General features: G+C 37.8%; 1 protein-coding gene across 8 annotated transcripts in view; it reads left to right on the top strand.

The window, feature by feature from the left end:
- The window catches only part of LUZP2 (leucine zipper protein 2), a 151334-nt gene that overhangs the window by 107945 nt on the left and 21455 nt on the right, over positions 1-21934 (top strand). For 7 of the 8 annotated variants that reach the window (XM_064426194.1, XM_064426191.1, XM_064426192.1 and 4 more), the window contains 2 exons: positions 6263-6337; positions 12956-13120. In XM_064426194.1, the coding sequence (XP_064282264.1) occupies positions 6263-6337; positions 12956-13120 (240 nt within the window). The remainder of the gene's footprint in view (positions 1-6262; positions 6338-12955; positions 13121-21934) is intronic. The other variant, XM_064426193.1, reaches the window with a different exon arrangement.

Here is a 21934-nt window from a genome sequence, read left to right as displayed (position 1 = left end):
GGTGTTTTTCCTAGCAAACAGTTTTGAACACCTTGCCATTTGGTCCAAATCAGAAGGAAATTAAGTTATTTGAGAGGATACTCCTGCATCACTTAGTGTCCCCACTTCGAATCATAGAATCACCAAGGCTGGAAGAATACTTTAAGATCAAGTCCAACCATCATCAGTCCAACCACAGTTACCCCTAAGCCACTAAACCCCTAAACCATATCACTCAGCACTGGATCCAGGCAGCCCTTAAACACTTCCATGGTTGTTGACTCCACCACCTCCCTGGGCAACCTATTCCATAGCCCAACCAGCCTAACAGTGATTTTTTTTTTCTAGTTTCTAATTGTCATGGTTTAGGAATTATATTCTACAATTCAGGGTTCCAGATAATGCAGTGCTTGCACTCCCACCTCTCCTCCCCCTATCCTTCAGTGGACTGGAGAGGAGAACTGAAGGCACAAAATGGTAAGATCATGGGTTGATATAAGAACAGTTTATTGGAAACAGCAGTGGGATAACAAAATGAACAGTAGCAGCAGCCATACTAAAGACAGAGTGTACATTTAAAGATTGCTTACCGTATGGAAACCCCCAACCACTCTCTGTACCACACTGTCCCAGCCTGGGAGGGATCCCGGATCTCCTTCCCTGCAGAACTATCTCAGGTGGTATTGAGTGACCTCCAAGTCCTGGCCATGGTTCCCTCCTGGCTACTGCAAAAATTACCCCTGTCCTGGCCAGCACCAGGACACTAATCTGAATCTCCTCTGTCCCAGCTTAAGGTCATTTTCTCTCAGAAAAGACCGGCCCCCAGCTCACCTACAACCTCCTTTCAGGTATGACTATTGGCAGCATGAAGTCCTCAAGAGAAATACAATGAATTTTGGCATTTGGGTAGAGGGTTTTTTTTTATTTCAGTGTTGCTCATTGTTGCTGATTTGCAGGCAGTTTGGAATAATGAATATGTTTGTGTTAGTGAATTCTGTCACTGTATTGTTTAGCTTTTACTTTCTCGGCAGCAGAACATTTCGAAATGAGAAGTTTTAAGAAATTACCTCTTTAAAAACACTTTTAAGTGATACTGCCAATAAAGTAGTTTTGTTTCCTTTGTTCCATATTTTCCTGGCTGAATTATACTATTCACTGAAATGGTCAAATCCTACAAAGAAGCACCAAAACCAAAAAGTTGAAACTTTGAGCAAGTTGTAAACTTTCTCTGAAGAAAAGATAAAAGAGATGTTTCTAGTGCACTTCTGACAGTGGTGTAGAGCACAACTGGTGTGCCTAACATGAATTTTAAAATATTTACTCCCACAGTGCTTGTTCTCTTATTATTAAAATTAACAAGATAATTTTTAAAAGATGATTGACTTAGAAAGAGAATCAGGTTGTTGTGTTCATTTGGATGAGCTATCCATTGTAAAGTACAACTCATGCTAAAATGTGTGTTGCTCTGGCCTAATGTACAGTGCTCTGGCCTGATCTAAGGGAAGAAAATTCCCCCATTGGAATTAAGTAGTAGACCAGGCCCAGAGATGACTGATGTGGTTCTTTGTGCACATCTTCTGAATGTTTTTCTGCAGAAAATCAGTATTTTTCCTTTAGTTAAAAGCTAAATGCTGAAACCCTGGAAAACTGCAGTTTTCCAACAAATTTTGTATGAGGACTAGGGAAGGAAAAGTAGAATTTCAGCTAATAAAAACCACAAAGAACTTACTTCCTTTTTAATGTACATCCAGAATAATGAAAAATGAGAGATAGAATTAGAGCAGTAATAAGCATTAATAAAATGTACAAGCTGTAAGACTTTGCAGAAATGCTATTTTTAACTGAATTTTCATCATGTTGTAAATGCTTGAAATCTAATTCATGTCACTGATTATCTAGGTTTTGCTGCATGCCTGAATAAATGCAATAGAGTCCAAAAAGTGTTATTCTCATTTACATTTAACACTTTGTGTTACAGTAAACAGTGCAATTTAGAGCAACTCTCTGTTTTTGTAAGATACAAATAATGCTTATAGAATAAACACAGAAGAATTGTGTTTATTGAATAATTTATCCAAGTTTACATGGTTTTCCATTGTAAAATGTGTCCTCATTAGAAAATATAATCAATTATAAAAGTTGTAAAGATTTTTTTTTCTTTAACATTTATTTAAGACCTGTGCAGAGATAAAACAGAGTTGAGAATATTCAATCTATTTAACCAGTGTTTTAAATATCACAATCGTGTTTTCTAATTAATTCTAAGTAGCATGTGTGCTAATGTTACCCTTAATAAACAACAATCCCTTGCATGAAATTAGAAGCATTCTTATAAGTTTGGAAATCAAATTAAATTCCAATTTATCATGCCTTGAAACAAAGAGAACCCAAACATGACCGTGTTTGTCTCTGCACATCTTAGGAATCCTTCTAGTGTGAAGCCATAACTTACTTATTTCTGGGGGAAAAAGACCTAGCAAACTAACCTTTGAATGTTTTTATTTTTTCTGATGTGACTAAGGAAGTGAGAAGCATAAAGCTTCTAGCCACCATTTTTTCAGATAACAAAACTTGTGTCACCCCCATTTTGTTGCTTCCAAGTGACTTTGGGGAATATGAACAACTCTATTAGTTAATATTTATAAATTCTTGAACATTCAAAGTAATTATTCCAAAGACATCTAGGCATTTAGTCTAATGTGATTCATAATAGGTAAAGGTTAGTACATCCATTTAAGAGATTTTTTAAGAAAGAATGCTTCACTGACAGTAATTGCTCAGTGAACTCTCTCAGAGAATGAAGAAGATGTTTTTCATAGAGAGAGAATGATTTTTGTTTGAAGGAACCTTAAACACCATCTAGTTTCAATTCCCTCTGCCATATGCAGTGATGCCTTCCACTAGACCAGGTTACTCAAATCCTCATCCAACCTGGCCTTCAGCACTTCCACTGATGGAGCATCCCCAGCTTCTCTGGGCAGCCTGGGCCAATGCCTCAATATCCTCACAGTAAAGAATAGAACAGAAGGTATATTTCTTCCTAACATCTAATCTAAACCTATCCTCTTTCAGATTAAAGCCTCTTGTCCTATCACTCCATGTCCTTGTAAAAATTCCCTTTCCAGTTTTCCTGTAGGCACCTGTTAGGCATTGGAAGGCTTCTGTTTATTTCAGTTTCCTGTCAAGGACCTCATTCTATAAGAATACCTAAGAGAAATTTAATACTTTTTTAGTTCTTCCAGTCTAGGTTTTTTAAGGACTCTTTACAGTTTATTAGAATTGGGCTTGAATACTCCTATTGGTGTTCATCCTTTTCGTTGCTAAGCATCAAAGCCATATTAATTCATTTAGACTTCCTAAAAAAACTTCAAAATTGCACCAGCAGTGAAACTATTGCAATATGAATTTAGCCTTGACAGACAAAAACTTTCAGAAAAACACCTCAGATATTCTGCAGATTTGGTACTGAGATGTAAATAACTATCACTACTTTCAAGTGAATGGTTCATCAAAACACATTTTTAATGCCAGAATTTTACTGTTACTTGGTATCAGTTGGATTGGTATCACTGAGCTATTTGCTCAGTATTCTGTGAAATGAAGTAAATATGCATGAATGTTACAGAAAATTTTAGTCCATCAACATAGGACAGTTATATGAAAAATGAGAAAGAGTCTTGATAGATGATGCATTCAGAAAACCTTTGCTAATATATTTGAAGCCTGTTCTTTGGAAGAATAACTTTTCACCATAAAGCACAATGTTTTCCTGTATGTAAACAGTGTTGCTACAATATAGTAATGCTTTGTCACAGAAAATGTCTGTTCAAGAACTTAAGTTCTTTTCCTCCAACTTGATTTTTGATATGGAAGCAGTTTCATTGAGTTCAATGTGTTTTATAGCACCAGACATTCCCCTGCAAGGAAGAAGACAATAGTCGCTTCTAACCACCATTGCCCACTTTCTGTCAACTACCCAGACTTTCAGATGCCTCTGTAATGCATGTATTGATGGGAACCAGACACCCTCTAATTCAGAACTGTAGCTCTGTTTTTTCACTTATTTAAACTGTAACACTGATGGTGCTGAAGGAAGAAGTTGCCTAGTTGTATGAGCCTCACCATCTTCCATGTGATTCTAATTCTTCAGCAATACACCCTATTAGAGGTGCCATCCTAGCCTCACGTTTGTCATATGTTATTTTGTGTAATTTCATTTTTAGTGGCAATTGCAATTATGAAGTTTTTCAAATCTTGAATCTCTTTAGTTGAGAATTGATTACTTTGTATAGCTGTACTGAAAAATAATTTAATAAGTAACAATATAAAAATGCTAATGATGTGAGAAATTTCTTGGTCTAGTTCTATGAGAAGTGTCTCTGCATCACATAGAGTCAATGTTCAATCTTTCAGACATTGTCTGTGGCCATGTTTATTGTGAGTGATATTGTATCCCATATTTAGGAAAAAATCCAAAAAGTTACTGAATTCTAGCAATTTCTTGCATCTTAGTAATTTTTTTTCTCTAGTGAATCAGTGATAATTCCACTTAAATTTTGCAAACTGATAAAACAGAAGGATTATTTCTGAAGTGAATTCTCTGTTGCCAGACTAAAGGATCAAAATAATGGTGTGATATGTGTGTAGTGACAGTGAGTGGTGTTAGCCATAAGGAATGTGATGAAGTGTAAATTATGGACTGCAATTCACAAGAGACTTTCCCACATCTGAGCAAGCAGTTGACTTCCACTTTGAACCAAGTTTGGTTTTGGCTAATGAAATTGTGACTCTGGTGATAAATCTGAAAAGAAATGCCTAATCCTCTTTTAAAATTCAACTGCACAGTTCTTTACATGAGTTGGGAACTGAAAATTCCAAGCTTTTGGCATTTCATTTGGCAGTTACAGCCTGTGCCTAATGCTAATACACATCACATTACACATTAGCTGTCTGCTGAGGACTACAGGCTTGCCTAAGCTCATCCCCTCATCTGTGACACATGCTGGAAGGACTGTCATTACCCCAGCAGAAACCAAGTTAACCATCTTTATAGGATTTACACTAAACAGCATTTATGCAGTGTGGCTATCCATTAAGCTATGCTACAATCAGCAGAGTGCAGGAAATCTTGTCAAGAAAAAAAATCTCTGCCTGGGATTGGACTCCAGAAACCTGGGAGCATGGAATGGTGTTGAGGGAAAATGCACTTGAAAATATTGTGTTGAAATAAAAATGTGTTGCTCTTTATCTGAGAAATGAGGATTTTGTCCAATTATTCTGCATGTACAAAATGTATATTTACTTAATCAGAATTTCCAAGAGAAGAGAAAAGTGGCTAGTCCAGTGTCCTTATCTATGGCTCCCTTTTCAAACTGGGAGAACAATGACTAGGCTGGTTTTTTTTGCAGGTACAATAGCAAAAGAATCCTTACTCCTTTTGGTTGCATAGTAATATTAATTACTATAATAATATTTGGTTGCATAGTTATTAATTTCAAGGCTGAGAACTGCAGGAATCTGCTTCCCTGAGACAGAAAATTCTGGCAGAGAATGTATTTCCTTCAAGTGAATGGGCTGGGTTTACATACCTCCTAGGGAAAGAGAGAGAAAAATATTTCTCTTTATTTACTGAACCCCTGCACTCCATGAATGACATATACATTATTTAGAGCCAGAAATCCTTCCACTCAGGGTGCAGGCTACTAGCCTGACCCTGACTTCAAACACCAATCTCCCAAAATGCTTTCCTGCTGTGTAGTTGCATATTCTTGTGAATTTTCCTTTTATATTTCCACAAAAAGACATGGAGAAAAAAAATCTGGAGTTACCTCCTTGTATACTAGTAGGTAGTATAATTTCATAAGGTGTCTGCATGCTGCAGGAATGTTTGGGTGTTTTCTAATTTGTCTATTTATGCCCAGTTAGATTAATGTTGGCATCTCAATGTTTAAAACTACAAAATAATGTTCAAATTGTATTCAGAAGTCAGACAAATGAGCAAAATTATTAAAAGACATTTGAATACCTTGAATTTTCCAGAGGGATATTATGGCATAATATTAAATGTGTTATAGTATGGAATTAATTTTGCTATTGACATTGAATGATTATAAAGTTGCATTCCCGTCAATGGACCACATTTGACCATAACTTTTTTTTTTCCTCAGGAAAAGCAAATCTGACCCAATACCATATGTATTACTTGTAAAAATTCTGTTCTTTGCTCTCTCACATGAAAAAATGCATTGGAGATTGCATCAGCTTTTTTTCTTGATTCCCACAGGCACAACAGCTAACAGATCTGGAGCAAAAACTATCAGTTGCAAAAGACAAATTGGAGAACGCAGCCCTTGACAAAGTAAGAAGTGTCATGTAATGTAAGCGTGTTTACCTATATCAGCTGTGGATGTTTTGGTGTAATTTGACAAAAACAAATGAAAGCCTTGCAGTTATTTAGATGCATACTAAGTTGCATCTGAATTGTACCTGAGAGTGATGCTACTGAAATCAGTAGAATTAATTATGATACATGAAGTTAAGCATATCTGCAAAGTTATTTAAGAAGAGGATGGTCAAATTAGAAAAAAAAAACTCAAAAATTTTTTACACTGATTTTTAGTAGATTTAGATGTTTATTGACCTATAGTTTGTGCTGACAGTAGACTTAGTGTCTGTCATAAGTTTATTTACACTAGAGCAGTTTTCTATTTCCCACCATGGATCCTTAGAATTCTTACAAATTTTGTATTACCAGGCCCCAAATACCAAGAATAGTATGGCCAGTAGGACTAGGAAAGTGATTGTCCCCCTGTACTCAGAACTGGTAAGGCCACACCTCACGTAGTCTTCAGTTTTGGGCTACTCAATTAAAAAATGACATTTTGGAGTGAGTTCAGGGGAGGGCAGTGAAGCTGGTGAAGAGCCAGAACACGTTTTCTGAGAAGCATCTGAGGGAACTGGTGGTGCTTAGTCTGAAGAAGAGGAGGCTCATGCTCATTGTTCTCTTCAGCTGTCTGAAAGGAAACCATTGTGAGGCAGGGCTTGGTTTCTTCTGCCATACCTCAAGTGAAAGGATGAGAGGAAATTGCGTTAAGTTGTGCCAGGAGAGGTTCAGATTAGAAGTAAGATATTTTGTTTTCACTGCAGAAGTGGTTAGCTATTGGAATAAGCTGCCAAGGAAGGTGGTGGAGGTACCATCTCTAGAAGTGTTAAAGAGGCATCTGGATGTGGCACTTGGGTTTAGGGGTGATTAAAATGGTGCTGTGTTGACAGATGGTCTTAAAGTCTCTTCCAGTCTTGATGATCTGTGGATCTAGCCATGTGATAGGAGTACAAATAGATCAGGGAAATATGAAGACATGCATCATATGTGGGCAGTATTTTGGCCAGTAAGCAGCCTATTTTGACCACAATCACATCTATGCAAGATTATAGAGAACTTTGTCAAATTACATCCCTGGTTCCAATAGTGTTTCCTTCATGTGTGCTTTCCTGATGTTCCCTTATAGATCTTCTATCAGCAAAGTCAATATTGAATTATGTTATCCACAGGATGGAAACAAATTTACTTGTCCTTCTTTTACCTTTGGAATGGCAAAATTGGAATGGCTGCAGCTAAGGAAGAATGAGCACTGGATGGCAGGATTAAGAGATGAGAGGATGAGAAATTATCCAGACAAATTTCCGGATGAGAGGAGAGTGATTTCAGATTGGTGCAATCTGCAGGAAGCAGTAGGGTCATATCAAACTAGATTGACTGAGTCCATATCATCATGCAAAATTAGACAGTCTGCTACCTCTGCCCATTTAACTGTAACAAATCGTGATTTATGCTGTCTGTGCAGTCACTAACTTGAAAAGTTAAAATTAAAGACATGTTACATTGAAAAGAAGTATGCTGGTATCTTCTGCTACCAATTAGAAATTAAAGGGTCTTTGAGTCAAATGGATAAATGGATGGGCAGGGAAGTTTTGGAGGAATTTAGGAATAAAAAGAGGATGTATCATCTTTGGAAGGAGGGTCGGGTCTCTCAGGTAGTTTTTAAGGGAGCTGCTAGACCGTGTAGAAAAAAAAATTAGGGGGGGCCAAAGCTCAGTTTGAACTTAAAATGGCAGCTTCTGTAAAGGATAATAAAAAATGTTTTACAAATATATCAGTGGTAAAAGGAAGGGTAAGACCAACCTTTGTTTTTTATTAGATGTGAGAGGGAACTTAAAAACTGCAGATGAGGAGAAGGTGAGGGTGCTTAACACCTTCTTTGCCTCAGTTTTTAGTGAGGAGACGACTTGTCCTCAGGACAGCTGTCCTCCTGGGTTGGTAGATGGTGTTAGGGAGCAGAGTTGGTCCCCCCATTATCCAAGAGGAGGCAGTCAGGGAACTTCTGAGCTGCTTGGATGCTCATAAATCCATGGGACCAGATGGGATCCACCCCAGGGTGATGAGGGAGCTGGCAGATGAGCTTGAGAAGCCGCTCCCCATCATTTACCAGCAGTCCTGGCTCACTGGGGAGGTTCCAGGTGACTGGAAGCTGGCCAGTGTGACACCCATTCACAACAAGGGTGGGAAGGAGGATCCTGGTAGTTACAGGCCAGTCAGCCTGACCTCAGTACCCAGTGAGGAAATGGAACAGTTTATACTGAGTGTCATCACCCAGCACTGACAGCATGGCCAGGGTGTCAGACCCAGCCAGCAGGGGTTCAGGAGGAGTAGGTGGTGTTTGACCAACCTCGTCTCCTTTTGTGAGCAGGTGACCCTCCTGGTGGATGCAGGACAGGCTGTGGATGTGTCTATTTGGACTCCAGCAAGGCCTTTGGCACCTTTGGCCTTTGTCTCCCCCAGCACAGTCCTGGAAAAGCTGCAGCCCAGGGCTGGGCCAGGAGCACTCTGTGCTGGGTTCAGAACTGGCTGCATGGCAGCCCAGAGAGTGCTGGTGAGCGCTGCTGCATCCAGCTGGGGCCAGGCACCAGGGCTGTCCCTCAGGGCCCTGTGCTGGGGCCAGCTCTGTTCAGTGTTTTTATTGATGACGTGGATGAGGGGATTGAGTCTTTCATTAGTAAATCTGCAGACAATACTGAGCTGGGAGCATATGTTGATCTGTTGGAAGGTAGGAGGCTTTGCAGAGATACCTGGAACAGTTGGATGGATGGGCAGAGTCCAGTGGAATGAAGTTTAATGAGTCCAAGTGCCCAGTCCTGCATTTTGGCCTCAATAACCCCCTGCAATGCTCTGGCCTGGGGACAGTGCCCATCAGGACAGTGCCCAGGCAGAAAGGGACCTGGGGGTGCTGGTGACAGCCAGCTGAACATGAGCCAGCAGTGTGCCCTGGTGGCCAGGAAGGCCATCCTGGCCTGGATCAGGAATGGTGTGGCCAGCAGGAGCAGGGAGGTCACTCTTCCCCTGTACTTGGCACTGGTGAGGTCACACCTCGAGTGCTGTGTCCAGTTCTGGCCCCTCAGTTTGGGAAGGACATTGAGACACTGAGCACATCCAGAGGAGGCAACGAGGATGGAGAGGGGCTGGGAACACAAACCCTGTGAGGAACCCCTGAGGGAGCTGGGGGTGCTCAGCCTGGAGAAAAGGAGACTCAGGGTGACCTTATCACTCTCTGCAACTCCCTGAAAGTGGCTGTGCTCGGGTGGGGTTGGGCTCTTTCTCCAGGCAGCACTGACAGAACAAAAGGACACAGTCTCAAGCTGCACCAGGGGAAATATAGGTTGGTAGTTTTTTACAGGAAGGGTGATAAAGTTCTGGAATGGCTGCCCAGGGAGGTGGTGCAGTCACCATCCCTGGGAGTGTTTAACAAAGCCTGGATTTGGCACTGGGTGCCAGGGCTTAGTTGAGGTGTTGGGGCTGGGTTGGACTCGGTGCCCTTGAAGGTCGCTTCCAACCCAGTGATTCTGTGAATTCTTTGAATGATTGGCTCAGTTGTAAAACTCCTCTCCCCAGGGAAGGTGTGGGGGCGCTCACATTGACACAGGACATTCAAAGGGCTTGAGGGTATTCATCCCTTCTGATGGGGCATAACTGTGCTGATGTGAGAGGCAGCTGTCATGTCTTAGAAGGTGTAGTAAACCATCAAAGATACCCAGAGTGTCCCCAGACTCTTTCTGGGACCTTCCATTATCCACAATGTTGCACCAGACAGTGTAAACTGCTCCCTAAGGAGAGGTACCCTGGGCACTCACACATAAGCCTAAACATTGAACTCTGTGTTTTGTGGCCTTTCCCTCATCTCCGAGGAAACAAGACTGTGAATATCACTTTGACCAATGGACATCACAATTGCAACAATCAAGTCTCAAAACTGGATCCATGGGTGGTGATACCCTTCCTTCCTTCCTTCCTTCCTTCCTTCCTTCCTTCCTTCCTTCCTTCCTTCCTTCCTTCCTTCCTTCCTTCCTTCCTTCCTTCCTTCCTTCCTTCCTTCCTTCCTTCCTTCCTTCCTTCCTTCCTTCCTTCCTTCCTTCCTTCCTTCCTTCCTTCCTTCCTTCCTTCCTTCCTTCCTTCCTTCCTTCCTTCCTTCCTTCCTTCCTTCCTTCCTTCCTTCCTTCCTTCCTTCCTTCCTTCCTTCCTTCCTTCCTTCCTTCCTTCCTTCCTTCCTTCCTTCCTTCCTTCCTTCCTTCCTTCCTTCCTTCCTTCCTTCCTTCCTTCCTTCCTTCCTTCCTTCCTTCCTTCCTTCCTTCCTTCCTTCCTTCCTTCCTTCCTTCCTTCCTTCCTTCCTTCCTTCCTTCCTTCCTTCCTTCCTTCCTTCCTTCCTTCCTTCCTTCCTTCCTTCCTTCCTTCCTTCCTTCCTTCCTTCCTTCCTTCCTTCCTTCCTTCCTTCCTTCCTTCCTTCCTTCCTTCCTTCCTTCCTTCCTTCCTTCCTTCCTTCCTTCCTTCCTTCCTTCCTTCCTTCCTTCCTTCCTTCCTTCCTTCCTTCCTTCCTTCCTTCCTTCCTTCCTTCCTTCCTTCCTTCCTTCCTTCCTTCCTTCCTTCCTTCCTTCCTTCCTTCCTTCCTTCCTTCCTTCCTTCCTTCCTTCCTTCCTTCCTTCCTTCCTTCCTTCCTTCCTTCCTTCCTTCCTTCCTTCCTTCCTTCCTTCCTTCCTTCCTTCCTTCCTTCCTTCCTTCCTTCCTTCCTTCCTTCCTTCCTTCCTTCCTTCCTTCCTTCCTTCCTTCCTTCCTTCCTTCCTTCCTTCCTTCCTTCCTTCCTTCCTTCCTTCCTTCCTTCCTTCCTTCCTTCCTTCCTTCCTTCCTTCCTTCCTTCCTTCCTTCCTTCCTTCCTTCCTTCCTTCCTTCCTTCCTTCCTTCCTTCCTTCCTTCCTTCCTTCCTTCCTTCCTTCCTTCCTTCCTTCCTTCCTTCCTTCCTTCCTTCCTTCCCTCCCTCCCTCCCTCCCTCCCTCCCTCCCTCCCTCCCTCCCTCCCTCCCTCCCTCCCTCCCTCCCTCCCTCCCTCCCTCCCTCCCTCCCTCCCTCCCTCCCGGCTTTTATATTGCTGTGTTATTGTAGGTAATAACCAAAACAGTTATATATTTGCTTTCCATTGCAGCCAAATTATTCTAAAACAAAACCTGTACATATATAAAAAACACAAATAATTCTGTGGTTTTTCACTCTAATCTGCCCCACGGGATCTATCAACAAGAACCTGAGTTAGCGACTTGCCTTAAGGGGCAGGTCATAACATGTTCCATCTCCTATTTCTTTAATTTTCCCTATTGTTCTCTGCATTAATGGTCTTTCCATGATTGTCTTTTGTCCTGCTCTTAAAATACACTCTACTAATTGGCTTTGTTTGTTTTTTAAGAAACACTCCGTTTTTCCAGTTAAGAGATACAGTCCCTGCTTTCAGTTCAGGGGAGTTCATCTGATGTAAAACAAAATATTTGTCATGTTCTCAAAAATATTTGCTAAGAAAATAGACTAAAACGTGCTGTATGCCATTGCTTAGGATTAATATGACTAGGAAATATTTTTATTTTATATGTAATATTTCACATACTTTATATGTAGTGTATAATATTATATACATGTTTTCCACCATATATACATATGTTTTCCACCAGCTTTTGCCATGGTATACCTTGATTTTTGTACCTTAAAAAAAAATCTTTGATGATTGAAATGTGAACATATTCTGTATTTACAGGTGCATTTTTAATAAAAAGAAAAAAACTAGAAATTAGGTGGTTTTTTAATGTCAAATGCTGGTAACTCCCCCTGAAGTGAATGTAAGAAGTTACCTCAGTGGCTAACATTTGACACGTCTTGCTTTGATGAATTAAAGATTTAAATTATTATTTCCTCACTGCTGTAGTTATGTTATTGTTCTTGCTCTCTCAGCTTATTTCAATTACAGACTTCTATTTCCATTAATATATCTATCTGTGTTTCTGGGAGTAAAATACAAATGTTCTAACATGAGTCACAAGCACTTCACCACTTAGAAGTTTTATTTTGGCTTAATGGACAGTAGTGAGTCTAGACAAATATATTTTTAACTGTTAACAAGACCTATGGTTTTTTACTATATAGTGCAAAAGTATAATACGCCCATGAGGGAGGCCATCTTGGATTATAATCTATCTATAATGTGGAAAAATACAAATTATTAGAAATTTGTTATAGACAAAACTCCATGCAAAGTCTGTGTCTTGCAATACTTATGGCTTCTCTGTAGATGTTACACGTGAAAGGCTGGACACTGATATTTGTAAATGGTATTTTTCTTTTCAGAAAAAAATTATATTTAAGTACTGTTTGCAATAATCAATGTGGCTAAAACTGCATGGAGGGATGGGAAGAGGTGCAGTGACTTCCTAAGCAGTTTGGTGTCTAAAGTACAATAAAATAAAAATACTGCTTTAGTCTTAAATCCTTCCATCACTAAGAAAAAGCAGCAGCTGCTCATAAGTGTGTGGTTTAATACAGATAGAGAAAGTAAGCCATTGTGTTCATCACAGCACATCTTAGAGAAGTGATGGTTTCTTGTTTTCCCCAGGAGTCACAGCTGAAAGCTCTGAAGGAGACTGTGCAGCTTTGCCTGTCTTCTGTTCTGCGCAACCAGCCTCCCACAAGGAGTGTAATCTCTTCAAAACCAGCTGAGAAGCTGGCTTCCTCAAATACAAAGGGCTCCAAAGTTCCATTTCAAGTGACAAGCACCAAGGTATGATTTCACTCTTGGGTGGGGATTTTTTTAAACATCTTTGAAACTTTGTGCTGTAAGAGCATCAAACTGAAGCAAAGGAGGATTTCAAACTCATTGGAAGATTACAACAAATTTTGAGGATAATTGTAAAACTGTGTCTGATGTCAATAAATCGGTTTTTCAGTTGGGAAGCAGCTACATTTTACTGAGTAACAAAATTCTATCACTTGGTAAACGGATCGTGTCTGCACGACAAATCTACAATGAAGATGGATTTGCATTTAAAATAAATGAGGGTGCTAATTTGTAGGATCATTTACCTGTCAGGCACTGAAGGTGAGTTTGTGGTAATACAGCACTAAACAGTAATATGGGGTTTGCTTTTTATCATGGTTTCTTTCAGTGGAAAAAAAAATTATATTAAAAAAACCATAAACTAATCTGGGACACCAATCAAAATTGTCAAAATAGATCATTGAACTTGACAATAGGAATCAGGTAATGTTCCAGTCTTGCAAGATGAGAAGGGCAGTTTCAGAGAAAGCATGAGGAAAGAAAAAGATGAAAACTGGTTTGAGTCAATAAATTCAAACATTATAATACACTCAAGATTCATGTTGATTAACAACTGTCCTAGTAATTTTCATCTCCAGTGTTGCATTTTGCTCCTGAATTCAACTGATTGAATAGATAGATCTAGAAGAAATCTGTAATTTCAGTGAAAAGAAAGTTTTACAGAAGAATTACTGAGGGATACTTCAATGTCCCCGTGTCATTACAAAACTGAAATAAAAATAGGAATTGCTAACTCATAGCCAATTTGCAATTTGTATATGGCAGCTGTTGGTATTTACTGTTAGTGCACAGGCTGAAGCCAAAAATTAGTAATCTTTCTATATGTAATTAAAATACAATTTCAGAAAACAGAATATAATTATAAAACTGGATATCACATCGCTACTCTTAAAATTATGATTGTCGGTTTATTAATAACTTTTGCAGGAAGAAACCATCATTCTCAAAAATTATTACCTCTGGAAAAAAAGCACTGTATTAATTATTAGCAGCGCATGGGTATGATAGTGTTCATTTAGATTAAGTTCATTGGATCTGTGTTCTACAGGATGGCAGACTTTTCTTTCGTAGGTCGTGCATGCTGAGCAGCACTCTGGGATCTCAGGAGCTTATTGTTCCTAATTAATGTGGCTGTAGAATTGTTCATCTTGCTCTTATTGTCCTTTTCTTCAGGTTGGAAGAGTTTGTGCCTCTGTCATGAGAGAAGTACTGAAGGATAAGGGCCAGTTAGACAGTATGTTTGTTTAAGACTGGTCTGGAGTCAGAGCCTTTGGAGAATTTGGGGTCTCCTTGGTGTTGCACATAGGGACATGAGAATACATAATACGGATTAGAATTAGATTTTTGATATTTGACTGAAATATAGTATTTTTCCTTCCTTTTTTTTTTCAATTATCACACAGATTTTGTGTTTAATGTACTTGGTAAAATGTGTCAGTACTTCTGTACTATAGCCTTTTGAGAAGCCGGCCTCTAGTCCTCTGTATCCGAAGTGCTTGAGTAAATTAAACTGCCTCTTAATATGCAGTTCTGATGTTTCTCTGCACTTGGCATATGCCATGAAAATGTCTGAAAGAATAATGGTCTGCAAAACTCTTCTTCCACACATTGACAGCTCACCTTATTAAAAAATCAGTGTATTATCTGTGATTATAAAGCTAATGAAATCTGCTACTGTGAATAAAGTTGTTAAAGAATGATAGTCAGTCATCCTCTGCACTTGAGCAGTATAGGTGTTTTTTTATTATGATACCCTTTCTTATATATCTTCTCCTTGGCTTTTTTTTTCCCTTTGACAAAAACCAATTAACTCTTAAATAAAGATGTATAGCTCTCTTTTTCATTATTATTAGATTTGCATAAATATTTTAATACAGCAGCCTAGTATTTGGGGGAGGAGTATAAATGTATGTGATTAATTAAATGTGTTACCATACATAAAAGTGGGAACTTAAGATGAGCAGCACTTACACATCTTGTCATGTCTGATAAGCAGCAGTTTCACCTTCAGGCAACAAATGATAATTTGTCTGGTAAATATCTCAAGATATTCTCTTCCAGACTAAAAATGACTTTCTAAAATGTCAAACTTACTTTAAATCTATGGAAGGATAAATCATACAGTGTACGATAGCTGTACCACTTGGGGGCAGTTATCCCTGGGATGGGGTTGCTTCCTCATTTAAAAAAAAAAAGTTTCCATAGACGTAAGTTGTATATTTGTATTCATTATTGGTAACCGTGATACCTGAGAGCTTTTTAGAGATATTTAGCACAAGAACCTGATCTAGCAAGGATAACTAGGAAAGCAAGTTACCACATTTCTTGACAAGAAAGTACTTGGGCATTTTGTTTTTTTCTAGAGAATGTGATATGAAAAAGAATAAATTAGGCTTAAAAAACATGTACAAAGCAGGGCATTATTAAGTGTCTGAATCAGTGCAAAATAAAGTTGTTCTGGATAGTTCATTAATCTGGAAAATTATGTAGTAATGAGAAATTATTGCATTTAAATCAAGGAAAAGTAATCTTAAAGTGGTCAAAAGCAGTATAAGTCTGAGGTCTGCTTTATGACATGTCTTCAATAAATTAATATTTGCAGAATAAGAATGTGAAATACAGAATTTACCATGTAAATTGGCACTAATATTTCAGTTCAAAGCCATTTTGCCTGTCATGTACCTGTCATAAGACAACACTGGTGCCAAAAGTATGCATTGACAAATGGATTTAGGGTGCTGTGCATACAAGTTCAATGACACAACTAAAATCAAGCATAACCAGAAGGCAGATCATTAACCCTTAACCATGAGATTTTTATCTTTCTGTGTTATTGACTATTACTTTTATTATATAGTTTCTTTTGCACTGTAATTTCAGTAACTGTTCTATGTTCTGCCAGTGGAAAATGCTTCAGAACTAGTTGAGAGGTGGATCTGTCTTTTGTTGTAGCACTTTTCCTGCCTCATTCCCATTGCAGAGGTGGTGATGAAAGAGAAAAATGAAAACAAAAGAGGACTGAAACTCTGCTTTCCTTTTTATTCTCCAGATGAATGTCTAAGGACCTGGATACTTAAAGAGTATAGTTTAGGGATGGAAATCATAACATTGACTGGGCTGCTAGCCATGGGAAGTGTGGGTTGGGGTAATCAGAGAATCAGAGCACTGCTACTGAAGACCTAGTGATGCATTTTCTGCACTTAGTCTTGGCATGACAAAAACCTCTGTGAATTTATGTGGAGCTAAAGGAGAGATTGCATTTATACTCCATTTATATTAATTCCTCTTTATGAAAAAGGTTAACATTACACCTTAAAAAACCCACAAAAATTGTAATAATATCTTTGGCTGTGCAATGTAAAGATGCCTGTGCTCCAAATACAACAAAATGAGCATTAGCAGCACTGTGGAAAATTAATGGCAAGCCAAAACCAAAAGTGAAACAAGAAAATTCCATTTCCAGTACTGAGCTTGAATACAAAAATCATGGGGAACACAGTGATACCAAAATAATAGGGGATAACTTGTTCTGTAGTGTTTTTTTCATAATGCAAAAACATCATTCCATGTATTCCCCAAATGAATTTCTTATTTACAAATGCCCTGCAGGCTTTGTGTATTTTGTGAACTGCACTATTCTAAGAGTGGAAATGGACTTGAATTTCAAAATGTAAACAATATCACCCATTCCCATATTGTACATGACATAGGTTGAAAGTCAACCTATGAATGCCATATGAGAGTCCTCGTATCAATGACAAAAATACAGGCTGAATGGAATGGGACTTGATGATCTCAACTGTCTTTTCCAACCTAGTTACTTCTGTGATTCTGTAATTAGGGTTGTTATTTGAAAATAATTGTATGCTCACAGTTGGGGGTATAAATAACATGTGACCTCATAAATTTATTTTAGAAGGGAAACCTAACAGGCACAAAGTATTATATATATGGTTTTATATTATATATATAATATAAAAACATCTAGATACGGTGCTTGGGGACATGGTTGGGTGGTGGACCTTGCAGTATTAGGTGATGGTTGGACTTGATCTTAAGAGGTCCTTTCCTACCTCAGTTTTCCTGTGTTTCTGTTTATGGTCAGCTATGAGTGAACAGCAGGAGTATTGAGGGCAGTGTATGGGTTTGTGCTCCATTTAAGGCTTAGGAGCCAGCTGCTGGTAACTCAGAACTTACTGACTTCTGTTGCCTCCAACTTTACTTCTGTCACAGTTAGTGATATCACCAAAACCTGCAGTTTCAGTGACCTGTAGATAGTTTAGTTTAACCAGGGGATTAGAAAACTGTACTTAAAAAGAAAAAAAGGCAATTACTAAATGTAGAGTCAGCACTGTGCAGCAATGACATGCAATCATGCCTAAACATTACAAGAATAAAATGGCACTGAAAAATGGTGCTGTCCATTGTTTTAGGATTTAATTTCAAAGACAAAGAAATACATGTCTCCTATGATACTTGCCTCAGAAATGTCAGGTACTGTGAATGTCTGTAAGGCTAATGGAGAAAGAATTTTGTTTTTAAATAGATAGAAGGTAATTTAATTGCAAACACATGACTAGCATGACTTATTTATTCATGTAGTCTCTCCTATTCTGCTTTTCATAGCTGCCTTTGGGCTAATAGAGTCTTATTATGATCATCTAGACAGCAGCTATAATCCTGTATTAACGTTAATGGTGGTTCACAAGGTTATGGCAACTCCAGTTCATATCTTTTATTTCTGGAATTTACATTAGATTATGGTTTTGCTGTTGCCTCATAAAGATTCCACAGAACTTTTTCTACAGCCCTTTTTCTTCTGTTCCTAATTTTTAATAAAATTTTATTACATGCTGGAAAAATGTTTAACACCAGAGACCATGAAATTGTAACCTAAAGTTCTTTGGGTTTATTACTTACTCTACAGAAGTCTTCATTATTAGTACATTATATTGATAGTAAATTAGCTCTAGATGGTTTGTTTTTTTTTCAACTGAATACAATCAAGGGAAATGGAAAAAAGTACCTGGTATCTCTTATTTAGTCTGTAACACACACACACACACACACACAAAAAAAAAAATATCCTTTTCCTTCAAGTTTTAACTATCTGACCTCACTGCTCTTTGTTGCAGAGTGTAAACAGCTGGAGTTGCCCTTTACCCCAGGGTTCAACTCTGAAATTAGCAATGTGCTAATGGGTTAAAGAGGTAGCTGTTAATTGTTTATTGCTGCACTTTTTGAGGCTGTTAACTGCAGATCTGTTTGCCTGTAAATTAAAATTACTCCATAGCCTCACTCCAAATATCCTTTTTTAATTAACTCTTTACCTCTCAGATGTTTCAATAAAGTCTCCCACAATCTATTACATAATGTGTCTCAAAATACTGTGGATTACTGCTCAACAGTGGTTGAAAAGGTATATGTATATACAAAATTTAAATCTGTTATGTAATGCTTTAAATAACACCAAAATCCAGATCGTTAGGTATGGTGAAAGGTCTGACATGGACTTATGGATTAGCATTTACAGCATACATCCAGTTTACCTAATTTTACTTCAGTATAAAGCCAGGACCCCAAACTAGAGCAGCCTCAAGCTTGCTGTGATTCTCAGCAGATTTCTGGACAAGCTTTTTCTCTATCAGAAACAAAGAAGACCCCGTAATTACTTTTTAGATGTTATTATTTTAGACAGATCTTTCCTCACCTACTCACATCAAGTGATTTTTTTAACGTTTCTCCCTTTTTTTTTTTTTTTTTTTTTTTTTTTTTTTTTTTGCATGGTGACAGCAGAGATGATTGGTAAAATGTATACTATTTCTAATTTTAGTTGAAGTTGCATTCAGCAGAAAAATAGTAATATATTTTTCATCTTTTGACTTTCCTAGGTGATGTGTTTGTTATATGTTTTGTTAAAAAATATGTGCATGTGAGCAATGACAGTAAGACTGAATTTATCTGTCTTTGCAGTTGCACATTAGTAACCCCATTTTCTTTTTTTTTAATATTAGCATTTTTTTCTATGGATTTTCTGTGTAAATGAACACATAAAATGTGCAGAGGAGCTAACAGGTCATTTTAAGTGGTTTACAAAATAGAGTGTAATTTTGAAAGTACTCCCATGGGAATTTTGCTACCCAAAGATATATTGAAGATTTATTTGAAAATTATTAATGCATGTATCCTTTATAAAATATGTATTATTAATCTTAGAAAGTTTGCCTTGATATGTGTATAGGCAGCCAAGTGGGAAAATTAGAGAAAGTTAAAACTGTTTTATGTTAAGACAGTTAAGATCCTTTGATTTGAGCAAAGGTGTGGTTTGGAAAATATTCATAAAGAAAATATTCATTAGGCATTTTGGCCTTTATTAGGAATTTTCTAGTAACTTGATTAGAAGTATTGCATTGAATCATAAGGCATAAGAATTGAGGAATGAACTAGTGATTAAATCCAAGCCATTTAACTTCAATTTAGGCCTGAGCAATGTAAAATAGTACTTACTGCCTTACACCTGGAATTTCATCATCTTCCAAAATGGTTAATCTCCCCCTTTTTCTACATTTATTATTTGATTCTAAAACAATAGTAGATAAAATGCAAAACAAGAAATAGTTTATTAAATGTCATTAGTCTGAAGGAATGTGCTCTCATATAATGGAAAAGCGGACATTCATGCAACAAAAGACTTCTAACATCAAGTGTATTTTGGTTCAAATCCTTGAAAGTTATTTGGATGGTGCTCAAATTGAGTGCTTGAAGCAGTGGAGAAGTATAATTAATTGCTATTCAATATTTAATAATTACATATTTTGAGGTAATTTATAAATTTTGAGGTAATTTATAAATTATTTATTAAGTCCTTTTTCTCTCATATATTTTGAAAGACAATAGTCCATATCTCTGTTGGTGGAACTGTTGTTATGTTATTATATTGTCAGGTAATTTTTTATAAGTCCAACTCTTTAGAAGGGACTTAAATACACAGGCAAGTAGAGGATTTTTTAAAAAAGTTTTCCTTTACCATACTTAAATCAATAAAAAAGCCTCTTTTAAAGCAGAATTGTGGAAGAAAAGTCAAAGCCTCAAAAGGAAAAGCACGTGTCCAAGTGACCCCATTTATGGAATTCAGGTCATGATTCAGAAGGATTCCAGATTCACCAAACTGGTCTTCCTAGGGTCTGTACCTTGTCCAGGGTTCAGCATCTTTGTCTTTGCCATCCTGGAAATACAGATGTTCGTGTCTGGTCCTGTAACTTGAATAGGTGTTTCATTCATTTGGGAAGACTGTAATTGCCTGTAAAGTGTATTCTGGTGGTGTGTATTATTGCTGCTCTGAATGAAAGTAATGTTATACAGTGTTCATTATCCCATGGATAATTGCTTTTTCCTTTGTGATGGCTGTAGAAAATGAAGAGTGTTGCTGAATGAATGTGTTTATTTGGTGGTTTCAGTTTCTTAAGTATTACAACATCAACCTCCCCCACACAACTGAAGATGCTCAGTATCTTAATAGTTATAGAAAAGAAAGTTCATTTCCCTACAGTGAAGGATGAAGGGTGCCTCTTTTAAGACTTCAGAAGTAGTGGAAAAATGAAGAAGAAGGTGTATTTATAAATGTAGTTTATATATACATATATTTGCAAAAGAATATACCCAAGAAAAAATGATCAAAAAATGTAGCTATTATTAAGGGAATGTGAAATTACAAGGTTAGCTATAATCTAATATAGGTAATTGACTTATTAAAACTTACTAACAAGGTTTTTTATCTAGTAATAATATTTATTATATGCATGAGTATTCAACAAAACCATATGTTTTCAAACCTAATTAATTCTATTTCCTTTTCTTTCAGTTTTAGCTACAGATAAATTTAAAAAAGACATTTAGAGCTACTGCTAAGCAAATGATTATTAGAAGAAATCTGAAGTGAAATAATCCATATGAAGTGAGCTACCTTTGTTCTGGCATTAGACATAAGTGTTCATGAGCAACTAAGCCACTAAAAAAAAAAGGTTTGCTTTTGACCCTCACTCTCTGATGCCATATTTTGGAATCACTGATAGTTGCTTTATGCTGTGAATTTTTAATGTCATCATATGCATTAAGGACAGAAGTATCCCCTGTGGACATCTTGTCTTACCTGGCATAATATTTGCCACAAAGATTATCTATACCATTCTTGATGTATAACCTTGAAAGTTTTATTCTACCATTTTACCACTTGTATAAAAACTCCTAGGTAATGCTTTCATCTATGACCTCAGTAGCCGAAATTCAGCAAAAAAGGAGCTATAAATATGTAACTCAGACCTTTCCTGTTTTGCATGCTGAGATCCAGTGTAACAGAAGTCCAGATTTTGCCTGTTCGTACACAGACATTCATTACGGAAAAAAAAACCCAAATGAAAAAAAAAGACTAGGTAACTCTGAAATCCAATCAGTTGGACAGAATTCTAACCATCCCTTATTCTCTATTAACCTGAAGCATATTTTGGTTTTTAGATATTAAAGAGCTGAACAGATAAAATTTTACAGGACAGTAAATTTCCTTATGGAATAATTGAACATCTGATATTGTATCATCATTGCTGACTCCTAGTGCCACCTGACTTTGCTGTCTACCCCATTACTATTTATTATTTAAATAGGTGAGTCAGGCTCTTTCCAAACACGTGGAATGATGCAGTTTTTATTTTTAACAGCCTGCATGGAAATGTCTTTCCCTGTCAAGCCAATATATCACAACTG

This window comes from Passer domesticus, chromosome 6 (genome assembly GCF_036417665.1).
Source record: "Passer domesticus isolate bPasDom1 chromosome 6, bPasDom1.hap1, whole genome shotgun sequence".
Lineage (NCBI taxonomy): Eukaryota > Metazoa > Chordata > Aves > Passeriformes > Passeridae > Passer > Passer domesticus.
This window is presented reverse-complemented; position numbering and strand designations above follow the sequence as displayed.